Source organism: Musca domestica, unplaced genomic scaffold (genome assembly GCF_030504385.1).
Source record: "Musca domestica strain aabys unplaced genomic scaffold, Musca_domestica.polishedcontigs.V.1.1 14, whole genome shotgun sequence".
NCBI classification, from domain to species: domain Eukaryota; kingdom Metazoa; phylum Arthropoda; class Insecta; order Diptera; family Muscidae; genus Musca; species Musca domestica.
In genome coordinates, this window is record NW_026712192.1 from 5030587 (window position 1) to 5043149 (window position 12563).

The 12563-nt window shown below is 39.0% G+C and overlaps 2 protein-coding genes and 1 long non-coding RNA gene across 6 annotated transcripts in view; 2 read left to right on the forward strand and 1 right to left on the reverse strand.

The window, feature by feature from the left end:
• Positions 1 to 1007, forward strand: LOC131801043 (cuticle protein 16.5-like). The gene is made up of 2 exons (XM_059119007.1): positions 1 to 12; positions 63 to 1007. Exons 1-2 carry the CDS (start codon positions 1 to 3, stop codon positions 1005 to 1007), a joined length of 957 nt encoding a protein of 318 aa, XP_058974990.1.
• A 4604-nt stretch (positions 1008 to 5611) lies between these two features.
• LOC131801040 (uncharacterized) lies at positions 5612 to 6173 on the forward strand. Its single transcript, XR_009341679.1, has 2 exons — positions 5612 to 5697; positions 5789 to 6173. It is a non-coding gene; the product is annotated as an uncharacterized LOC131801040 (long non-coding RNA).
• A 3902-nt stretch (positions 6174 to 10075) lies between these two features.
• LOC101897370 (mucin-5AC) overlaps positions 10076 to 12563 on the reverse strand; it is a 65863-nt gene continuing 63375 nt past the window's right edge. For 3 of the 4 annotated variants that reach the window (XM_059119146.1, XM_059119147.1, XM_059119145.1), the window contains one exon: positions 10076 to 12487. In XM_059119146.1, coding sequence (XP_058975129.1) covers positions 10247 to 12487 — 2241 coding nt within the window. In that variant the 3' untranslated portion in view covers positions 10076 to 10246. The remainder of the gene's footprint in view (positions 12488 to 12563) is intronic. The other variant, XM_059119148.1, reaches the window with a different exon arrangement.

Here is a 12563-nt window from a genome sequence, read left to right on the forward strand (position 1 = left end):
ATGGTATGGCCTGTAGGGAAGGAACCCCCCTTCTAAGATTTATAATTTTTATTTTTTTTTAGAAACTAATTGTTTTAACTTTGGCCGTTTTGGTATCCTCTGCTGCAGCTGGATTGAGCTCCACCTATTTGCCGCCAGCTCCTCCATCTAATCAATATCTGGCACCTGCGGTTTCTTCCTCATCTTTTGGCCATGGTGGTGGCTTTTCTAGTGGAGGTCATTCAAACAGTTTCTCTCAAGCTTTTGCCGCTCCAGCGGTGCATCATGCTGCTCCAGCTGTTCATTACTCAGCACCAGCTGTCCATCATGCTGCCCCAGCTGTTCATTATTCAGCACCAGCTGCTCCAGCTCCTGCTGTTCATTACTCCGCTCCAGCTGCTACCTCCTATGCATCTAGCTTCTCCCATGTACAATCCGCCCCTGCTGTACATTATGCAGCTCCCGCCGTTGCCAAGCCATCTAGACAATATTTAGCTCCTGCCGTCTCGGCTCCAGCTCCAGCCGTCCATTACTCAGCTCCTTCACACAGCTTCCATGCAGTCTCTCATGCTGTAGCATCGGCACCTGTGGCCCGTTACTCTGCTCCTGTGGCTCATCATTCGGTACCAGTTGCCAAATCTTATGCCGGTGGTTTCTCACATGCTGCTGCCGCTCCAGCTGTTCATTACGCCGCACCAGCCGTTGCAGCACCATCCAGACAATATTTGGCCCCATCCAGCGGTTCTTATGGTCACAGCAGTGGTTTCGCCTCAAGTTCTCATTCCAGTGGTTTTGCTGCTGCCTCTCCAGCTGTTCACTATTCCGCTCCAGCTGTGAGTTCATCTTATGGTCATGGTGGTTCTCACTCATACGGTGGCTTCTCTAGCGGTGGTCACTCATCGGCTGGTTTTGCTCGCGCAGTATCCTCCGCACCAGTTAGCCACTATTCTGCACCTGCTGCCTCCCTTTTCTCCGGTAATTCTATTGGTACCCGTTATGCCGCCAATGGAGGCTATGTTCGCCACTAAATTTGTAAATCCCCGAAACTACCATCAAACGATTTGTTAAAAATAATGATGTATAAATAAACCCTGAAATCTATTCTCCGAAATATGTTTAGAAGATTCTTTTCTTAGCCGGACAAAACGAAGCAAGTGATAATGACAAGTCAGAATGGGTAAAGAGCTCAATTGGCCAATTAGCCAGTGAATTGATGGTTCTATGCAACTGGTCATTAACGAGTGAATATTTTGTTATTGAAGTCAAGTGTCATTACCTCCGTTTTAGTTGTGTCATGAAGAGTGCAGAATTTATTATTAATTAAATGTTATTGATTAAATTTAAACAGATAACATATATAACAGATATTATTAACACATAGTACGAATTGTACCATAAAATACTACAAACTGTACAATGGGGTAGAGCGATTATAGAGAGCCCGAGCTCTGCGTTTTCAATAACTATTCTCAGTAAAACGATTTTCTGTATTCTATGATAAATAATTACTTATGCAGGTCGACGTCTTCATATAGCCTCCCTATAAGGGTACCTACCAATATTCGGTATTTTTATAATGTTAGAGACATTATAGACCGGAATTGTTTCAAATACGCAGGTCCTTGTATTTGAAGTGCCAATATTGTCCATTTTGTGTCGGACCTAAATAAATATGATGTAAATATTGGTTTGGATTATATAGATATAGTGGACCGATGTATTCCATTTTCACAGTTCATCTAATACAAATAAAACCAGTAAAGAAAATCTTAAAGTCGGGCGGGGCCGACTTTATGATACCCTACACGACTTTTCTAATTTAGTAGACCTCCACAGAACAATTAAAAGTTTTTATGGGAGAATTCAATCATACACGCTATGATTATATTTATAATTTAAAGTTCAAAAGCCTAAATATGCCAAAGCATTTGTATCTTTTAAATTCGGACTTGTATTGCCCATTTGATATATATGGGAGCTATATCCAAATCTGAACCGATCTTGATAGAATTTGGCAAAGATATTTCTGAGCTGTATTTCATATATTTCCCATATATTTCCCAGATCGGATGAACAACATATATGTGAGCTATAGCTATATCTGAACCGATCTTCACTAGCTTCTAGACTCAATTTGGTCGTAAGTGTCAAATTTCATCCCATTTGGGCAAATAAAAGACGTTTGGTGCACAATAAAAGGTAAATCGGACGAAGTTATGTATGGGATATATATCCAAATCGGAACCGATCTCGATAAAATTTAGCAAATGAATTTCTGAGCTGCATTTGATATATTTCCCCAAATATTGTTGTTACAGAGTGCATATTACGGATGCGGAGGACAAAAATAACAAATCGGATGAACAATATATATGGGAGCTATAGCTATATCTGAACCGATTTCGATCAAATTTGCCATACTTATTTTCAGGCCTAATTTGGTAGTATGTGCAATATTGCATACTATTCGGGCTGATATTAAACGTTTGGTGCACAATAAAAGGCAAATCGGACGAAGATATATATTGGAGCTATATCTAAATTTTTACCGATTATCTCCAATAGGGTTCGTCCTTGGGCCAAACAAATGATTTGTGCAAAATTTCATCTAGATCGGGCAATAAATACGACATGCACTTTGTTTACAAAAATACATGGACTTACGGAGGACGGGCATGCATAAATCGACTCAGAATGTGATTCTATGCAGATCATCAAAAAGAACTATGGGTCTATCTCGTTTCCTTTTGCCTGTTACAAACAAATGAACAAATACATAATACCCTGACCACCTTGTGGTGTAGGGTATAAATATTGGTATGGGCAAAACTACAAGAAAATCGAAAATAGCATATCTAATTTAATGCGAAATCATAAATTCCGATTAATTCCATATTCATCTCAGGTTTCTGATTGAGATAAATATTTAGACATATGAAGTTGTAAAGCATCGCTGCCTTGTTTGGAAGTTATGACAGGTATAAGTAATGAAAATTGTGACCCTTTGTGGGTGAGGTACAAGAAGGGCTTGATAGATATCTATAAACTTCTCTACAGATCTTGAGTTAGAAAAAATTTGAAGAGAGTTGGATGGTTATTTTACGATTTGTGACGTTTTACTTCTCAAAAATATGAACCATTCCATTCAAAATGTTGACTTCTTGTAAGGGAGTGGACCTTTATATCCATTTTCACACCTGACCTAGCGCTAATGATCCTTACTTTTTCTGTGCACTCAAATATTTTCTTTGAATATTTCGACCTTTTGTGGGTGAGTTACCAGAAGGAGTGGACTGATATTGCCCATCTGCGAACTCGATCACAATTTGATAATAATATTACGATGTAACAAGTTTGGACCAAATTGAGAATTATCATGCGCACCAGCCAGACAGACGGACGGACATCGCTAGATTGACTCCAAATGTCCTGAAACGGATTTGGTCCAAATAGACCTAGGATCTAAAACCGGTATTTCGATGAGGTACGTTTTGGCCATATCAAATGACATATACCTTCTTTAGCCACATGATTGAGGGTATAAAAAGGCTTCTATGAACTTAGTTCTAAAATTGTCCGAAAAGTAGGAACACGTAACTGAATTGTTGCACTGTCATTAAGGAAACAATTAGAGTTAAGATTGTAAAAATTTGGAAAAGGACCACAACTGTTTTGTGGAATAAAGAGCTAAATCTCAATCTGGTTTCTCATCGCCCACTGGGAATCCGTACCAGAAGTGTACGAAAAGTACCATAGGGATAGAGATATAATATTGAAACTTGGTACGATAATCAATGTTAGAGATGGAGTTGAGATAGGCAGGTAAATCTTAATAGCAATTAAAGTATATATATAAAATATTTAAATATGGCATTAACCACTATTATTGATTAATAGCTTTGAGATAAGAAGCTACTTTTGCATATTCGTATTGGTATTAAAAGTTGATACCAGATTAATTTTTGTTCCTCGATTGAGAGTGTATTCTTAAAGTCCTATTTGGTGGGGTCTATGAATGATTCGAGGTGTTGCAATCGAAATGACAAATTTAACATCCTCCAATGCAAAACTTAATATCTAATGTCGGTAAACCTCGCCAAAAGAATACGAAGCATTTATCGAAAAAGTATACACATTTCATTGCAAACTTTTAGGCGCACATTACGAAGCTGTTAATTCGCCGCATCATTAAGATAACTCAATACATTCAAGCACATCAGAAAAAGTTGACGGAGATAAAAGCAAATGCACCCACAAAGCATCCCAGCAAAATCTTCGATGTTAATTATGCTAGTTGTTGCTAGTGTTAGTAATTTGACATGGCGTCTTTTCAGCATTTCCAACGATTGTTTTAAAAATCAATTGATTTGTTGAATATTTTATTCTATGATCACTTCCGTGTTTATACCCTACACCACACAGTAGAATATGGCATTGTAGATTATGAAATTGTGCATTTGTTTGTTCCTCTTAATTATATGTTAATACTTTCCCTCGGACTTCGGACTAAATATACAAATTCATAAATTATATCCTAATGACCCAATTTGACCAATTACAGGTAACTCCATAGACTTAGCCCTTCTGAGCCTAACCCTACCCTTGGGAAAATTTTCGTGAGGATAGGATGATAATTGCAATCTATATATAATAACCCCAACCTTTGTTGTAAGTTGAGAAATATTACAAAATATACACTATTTACATCTTTATTAGCATTTTTATGCGATTTTATACATATATGTCAAGATGGCATTCTAAATTGATAAAATTTGTCAAAATCGGTTCAGCCATTCTTGAGATATAAGCATTCTAGCTAACATCCCATTCCTTTGTATACATACATTGTGCATATTTCGCTATATATATATATCCGATAAATTTACTATCGGCATCTACGTAACGGTCAGAATTGACCTTTTCGTCTATTTGTGATTTCGCTGGGATTAAAAATATTCGCGGTTTAATGGAAAAGTGGAAGGCTTCTGCCCAGCCCTAATTCTAGCCCCATGCTAACTTCCGCGTCAATAGGTTTATTGTTGCGTTTGTAGAGCAACTGCAAAATCAGGAATTTTTTCAGTTCATAATCCGTTTCAACCCCTAATTCAATAGAGTTCTATTCTGGCTCTAGCCCTACCTCCATTCTAAATTTCGTGAAGATCGATCCATAATTGCGACCTGTAGAGTGATTACAAATTAACATGGACAGACGGACGGACGGACACACATAGCTAGATCGACTCAGCTCGGGGAGATGGGAAGATCCATATATACTTTCCTATGTGGGAAACCAATATTTTGAGGTGTTACATAATATTTGTCCCAATCAAACTTATAACAACCCCAACACATAGTGTTGTGAGGTATAATGACGAATTATTGTTATGCAGTGTATCAAAAAAATGCCAATAAGAAATAACATTCATTTTTTGATAAACAAACGAATTAAATTCTTATTGTTATAATTGTATCACCTTTCTAAACCACGGCACGAGAATAATTCAAACAAAAAAGACGAGCACTTTCACAATAAACTGGGTTGTTTATTTGAATCTTTCTTAGGCAATTATTTCAAATAAATTCAGCCAATAGGAAACGCTAAGAAATATTAAAGAACGAAATATTTGTATAAAAATAATAACTTTCTTCGAAATAGGCATCAGTTTTCAAAACAACTTCCATCCAAGAAACACAAGTATCGCAGAATTTCTAAAAATGGTAACTTGAAATTTTTTTATAACTTTATTAGTATTTAACGTGTTAGAATATAATTTACGTTAATATGTTTTTTTTTTTTTTTTTTTAACAGAAGTCCATATTTATTCCATTGTTATGTTTGTTGGGAACACCATTCGTAGCCTCGACCACCTACACCAGAAATTTGGTGCCGTTGGCAACTTTTCCAGTAGCTCGTTATGCCGTTCCTGTGACTGTAACACGAGAAATTATCCCAGCTGCCTCTGTGCCAGTAACTATTCCTGTAGTTCAATATACTGCTCCGACTGTGGTGCGCCATTTAACTCCAGTTACCACTACCACATTGCTTCGCCCGGCTATTATTTCAACTAGAACTGATTTTCTACAAAAGGCATATTAAAAAATGACAACATATGAGAGCGGAGCATGTTCATTCGATGGAGCTAACAATTCAATTGACATTTACTTTTTTAAATAAATAACGAAGCACTACAAAACAGCTGAATTCATGAGAGGGTGGAGGTTAAAAGCTTCAGTAGATATTTTTGGACCGGATGATTTCCAATTTTTAATGTTTATGGGTCCTCGCTACATTTCAAACATAATTGAGAGCCATTTGTTATTACCTTTATTACCTGCTCTTTAATCTTTCCATAAAACCTACAGGTTTTGAATAGTTTGCAATGCATTTTGAGGAACTGTAATTTGATATTCGGAGTTCATCGAGGCGCGTTCAAATTCGGCCCACTTTATGTTGTTTCCTCCCCTAGAAAGGCTATAAATTTTAATACTCGTCGCTCTCGTAAAATTTCACATCGGCGATTTTAATCAAAATTTCGAATCAAATCCTTAAATCTTGAATCTAGTCTTAAGACCACCATTTTTATACCCTCCACCATACTATGGAGGGTATATTAGTTTTGTCATTCCGTTTGTAACTCCTCGAAATACTCATGTCAGACCCAACAAATTATATATATATTTTTGATCAGCGTAAAATTCTATTCTATTCGATTTAGCGATAGCCGTCTGTCTGTTTGTCTGTCTGTCTGTGTGTTTGTCCGTCTGTCTGTCTGTCCGTCTGTATGTCTGTCTGTTTGTTGTAATCACGCTATCTTTCGAACAAATTGAGATAGAAGGCTAAAATTTTGCACACATTATTTTTTTGCCAGTAGGCAAGTTAAGTTCGTAAATGGACCATGTAGGTCCACGTTTTCATATAGCCCCCATATAACGGTACCTCCCGATATTCGGTTTTGATGATGATTATAGCGACATTATTCTACGGAATTGTTTAAAATTTGGTATTTGAAGTTCGAAATGGATACTACAGCCTAAGACAGAAAATTATTTGTGCGGTCCAAGTCTTCGTACAGCCCCCATTTAACGGTACCTCCCAATGTTCGGTATTTTGATGATTTTAGCGACATTATTCACTGGAATTGTTTCAAATTCGGTATTTGAAGTTCGAAATGTAAACTACAGCCTAAGACAGAAAATTGTTTGTGCTGGTCCACGTCTTCGTATAGCCCCCATATAACGGTACCTCCCGATATTGGGTATTTTGATGATTTTAGCGACATTATTCACCGAAATTGTTTCAAATTTGGTATTTGAAGTTCGAAATCGATACTACAGACTAGGACAGAAAGTTGTCTATGCAGGTTCATGGCTTCGTATAGCCCCCATATAACGGTACCTCCCGATATTGGGTATTTTGATGATTTTAGCGACATTATTCACCGGAATTGTTTCAAATTTGGTATTTGAAGTTCGAAATGGATACTACAGCCTAAGACAGAAAATTGTTTGTGCCGGTCCACGTCTTCGTATAGCCCCCATATAGCGGTACCTCCCAATATTCGGTATTTTGATGATTTTAGTGTCATTATTCACCGGAATAGTTTCAAATTTGGTATTTGAGGTTGGTAGTAGATGCTACAGCCTATGATAAAATATTGTCTGTGCAGGTCTTCGTATATCCCCCATATAACGGTACCTCCCAATATTCGGTATTTTGACGATTTTAGCGTCATTATTCACCGCAGTAGTTTTAAATTACGTATTTAGAGTTCGTAATGGGAACTATAGTCTGTGACAGAAAATTGTGTATGCAGGTCCAGGTCTTCGTATTGGTCTATATATCAGTTCCTCCCTCTATACGGTATTTTGACGATTCTAGGTGCAATATTCACCGAAATTGTTTGAGATGTCGCATTTGAAGTTCGTAATAGAAGCTACAGCCTGTGACAGAAAATTGTCCGTGTAGGTCTTCGTATAGCTCCGATATAATGGTACTTCCCTATATACGGTATTATGATATTCACCATTTATTTCAATGGCTTACGACAAATAATGCGCATGTAAGTCCACGTCGTATAGACCCCCAGTATAACGGCTATATTCGGATTTTATTTTTTTAAATTTCCAAATTCGTTCCAAATGGTAGAGGGTATTCAAAGTTCGGCCCGGCCCGATTATTCTGCGTTTTAACTTGTTCGGAGATGTCTTTATTGATTAATTGATTAGTCACATATTTCACACATAAGATTCAGATGAAACTTCTTGACATTTGGCGAAAGTTTAATAACCATCCTGATCCAACCATTACCAAAATTACGCTGAATCTCGTATTCGTTCAGGGGTTTCATTAATTCCGTCTGGACACTCTGTTTCGGCAGGTTTTGTTTTGATTTCGCCATGTTAAAGAGTTCACCCCTATATATGGATAAATTACAGGCCCACACCTTATGCTACATCAAAATGTGGGAAATAATCATCCAGACCCCCTTTTTGGTGTTTCCATATTCATATCAACCTTCAGGGCCCTCAGTTATAGACCGATCTTGTTTAGAAACAACGTCCAACCAGAATAGACACCTATAGTATCTGGTGGTGATCTGATCATATTATGGGCAGGTGATATAGATTAAATATTCAAATTTTTATTAATAAATTTTTTAACCTTGGGAAGGTATTATGAGGGTATTAACATCTATGGTTGGTATAAATACTTAGACATGCAAAGCTGTGACATTTTAAACTTTCGCGTTTCAATAGAAATTTTGGAAAATTATTTTGCAGTTTATGAGGCTTAGATGAAAAAGCTGTCATCAGCTTCAGACTGCTGACATTTCTAAGCCACTCATCCGACAGCTGTTAAAATTATTCCAGTGACAGCCCATTATATTGTTTACAAGCGCACAAAAGCATTTTGGTGAGAATTTTCCAGAAAAAAAGTTATTTGTTATGGAATTTCACAGGTGGCTATCGTTAGAGCCCTCCAGAATTTAAATGTGTGAACCGTGAGACTGGTAGCGTAAACACGACGTCAAGAAAGTGGACTGAAGAAAACAGCAACATCAGCAGAAATGGTTCGAAAAGTAAAGAAGCGACTTGATAGAAACCCGCGTTGCAGTAGCCGAAAAATGGCTGTTGAGCTGAACATATCGCAATATTACATTCGGCAAATATTGAAAAATGAGCTCGGGGTAAAGCCATTGAAATTCGAAAAAGTGCAAGAACTTACACTGCAACAACAGAAAGAAAATAGACCCAAAAGAGCTAAAGAGTTGCTTCGCTTGGCCGAAAGTGGTGAACTGCCGAATTTGGTTTTCTCCGATGAAAAAACATTCGTTGTCCAGCAGTTTGTAAACAGACAAAATTATCGTCTTTACTTGCCAAAGAGGTCAGCTGAAAATGTGCACCTTCGGTTGGCCACCAGAACTCAAGCGCCCGCCATGGTGATGGTGTGGGCCGCCATAATAGCCGATGATCGCTCTCCGCCCGTATTAATCGACCGTGGCATCAGAATAAATGTCGCGAACATAATCTGGAGGGTGTATTAAAGCCTTGGGCACGATAACATTTTGGCCGCAGACCTTGGACATTCCAACAGGACTCAGCAACATCCCACTCAGTACGCGATTCATTTCCAGCGTACAATGGCCACCAAAATCTCCGGATACCAATCCGTTGTACTATTGTGTCTGGAGTATTTTGGAAAGCAAGGTTGGCACTAAAAAATACCAAAGAGTCGATGACCTCAAGCAAGCGCTTCGCCGGGAATAAACCCAAAATAACGCAAAGCAACAACGGGCAGCGTGTGGCGGTTTCATTGACCATTTGAAGGCCATAACTCCTGCCAAAGGTGACCAATTCGAAGAAATCCAAATTTATTCTAACATTTGATGCTATTTCCGACCTTTTTTTCTTTCGCTCAATAAAATTTAAAGAAAAAATGTAAAAATTATGTCGTTTGACTTTGTTGCAGTTTTTTATCTCACCCTTCCCATTCCGATGTGCCGGAGTAATATTTCTAGATTTTACATAATTTAAATAATTCAAACTTATAATACCCACAGTGTTGTAGAGTATAAAAACAACAATTTTTTTTCGAAAATATTTGTTTTTGTATTTATTTTTTGTTTCTAAGATATACCAATTAACATTCCGTAACATAGATTAGAAATATTCCGAATGATTGATAGTATTCCTATTTAATTCGTATAACAATTCGAATTTTGTCGCAGATTTGAGAGAAAAAATTCAAAAAATAACAGATCACAATTTAATAGATGTAACCACCATCGGCGGCATATTTAGTACCGCCTGACGATGAGGACGAGGAGGCGGTGTACGCAGCTCCTGTCGAAACTGGTGCAGTATAAGACTGATAGCTGTTGTATGATTGACCAGGTCCAGCAAAAGATTGTTGGGCGCCACTAGAGCTTGCAAATGTTGTTTTCTGGGCAGCTGGAGCAGTGTAGGCTTGTTGTGTCGAGGAGGTTGTATAGGTCTTTTGGACAGCAGGAGCAGTGTAAGTTACTTTCTGGGTTGCAGGAGCAGTATAAGATTGATAGCTGTTGTATGATTGGCCAGGTCCAGCAAAGGATTGTTGCGAACCGGTAGAGCTTGTAAATGTGGATTTTTGGGCAGCTGGAGCAGTGTAGGCTTGTTGGGTCGAGGAAGTTGTAAAGGTCTTTTGGACGACAGGAGCAGTGTAAGTTACTTTCTGGGTTGCAGGAGCAGTATAGGACTGATAACTGTTATAAGACTGACCAGGTCCAGCAAAGGATTGTTGCGAACCGCTAGAGCTTGTGAATGTGGATTTTTGAACAACTGGAGCAGAGTAGGCTTGTTGAGTGGAGCTAGTTGTATAGGTTTTCTGTACGGTAGGGGCGCTGTAAGTAACCTTTTGTGTGGCAGGAGCAGTATAGGACTGATAACTGTTATAAGACTGACCAGGTCCAGCAGCAGCAAGAGGTTGTTGGGCGCCACTTGTGTAGGTGACTTTTTGAGCAGCAGGAGCAGTATAAGATTGATAGCTGTTGTATGATTGACCAGGTCCGGAACTAGTTTTTTGGGAACTGCTGGTATAGGTGACCTTTTGGGGAGCAGGAGCTGTATAAGATTGCTGGGATGAAGTAGAGGTGTAGGTCTTCTGAACTGTGGCAGGAGCGCTGTAGGTAACCTTTTGGCTGGCAGGGGCTGTGTACGATTGATAACTGTTGTATGACTGGCCGGGTCCCGAGCTGGTCTGTTGTGAGCCACTGGTGTAGGTTACCTTTTGCGGTGCTGGAGCGGTATATGATTGATAACTGTTATAAGATTGACCAGGTCCAGCATTGGCTTGTTGAGAGCTGCTAGTGTAGGTAGTTATCTTTTGGCTAGCAGGAGCAGTATAAGATTGATAGCTATTGTAGGATTTACCAGGACCGCCAATGGCTTGTTGCGAAGTACTTCCTGATGTATAAGTTACCTTTTGACTTGTAGTAGCAGGAGCAGTATAAGATTGGAAGGATTTTGAGGCACCGCCAGAAGTTTGTTGAGAAGTACTAAAGGAAGTCTTTTGAGCAGCTGGAGCTGTATACGACTGATAGCTGTTGTAGGATTGACCAGGTCCAGCTATAGATTGTTGGCTACCTCCAGTTGTGAAAGTCGACTTTTGAATGGCTGGGGCAGTATAACTTTGTGTTGTCGTAGTCGATTTATAGCTCTGCTGCGAACTGGGAGCTAAATAGTTTCTATCAACATTATTGGCAGATTTTTGAACCGTTGAAGTGGTGAACGATTTAGGGGCCGTATATGATTGATAACTGTTATAGGATTTACCAGGACCGGAGCTTGTTTGTTGTACAACCGGAGCCGAGTAGGTAATCTTTTGAGCAGCAGGGGCAGTGTAACTTTGTTGAGCAGAATTGCTTGAATAGGTAACAGTTTGGGCAGCTGGAGCATTAAAAGTTTTTTGACTTCCCGCTCCCGATGAAGTATAAGATTGATAACTATTATAAGATTTACCAGGTGCCGAATAGGTCTGTTGGGCACTGGGAGCGGAGAAGGTTTTTTGGGAGCTATAGGTCTGTTGGGTAAGAGGAGCACTATAGGTTTGGGATGTAAAGGTCTTTTGAACAGCTGGAGCAGTATATGCCTGCTTAGCACCAGTTGAGTAACCGCTGGCGGCACCACCAAAACCTGTTTGTTGTTGCTGTTGATATGCACCAGAATTAAATCCACGAGATGATGAAGTTGAATAACCAGTATTTCCAGAGTTAAAACCACGATTAGATGTTGTAGTGGTGGTGGTGGTGGCTGATGAGAAACCAGTTTTCCCTGCATTAAAACCGCCATTTGCTGCGGTATAGGCATTACCGCTCACCGCATTGCCTGCTGTGTATCCGGATGAGGGCGAAAATGAAACGGTACGTGATTGAGCCGATACGGAATGTGGTGGCAAATATGAGTTGCCGGCAAGGTGAGAGACATCAGCACCGACACAGGCCACCAGGGCGACTAGAGCGAGCACACATTTCTGTAAGAGAGAGGAGAAATGTATAAATATTTCAATTAAATATTATTTCTTAACATTTTTGAAAAATACTAGAAAA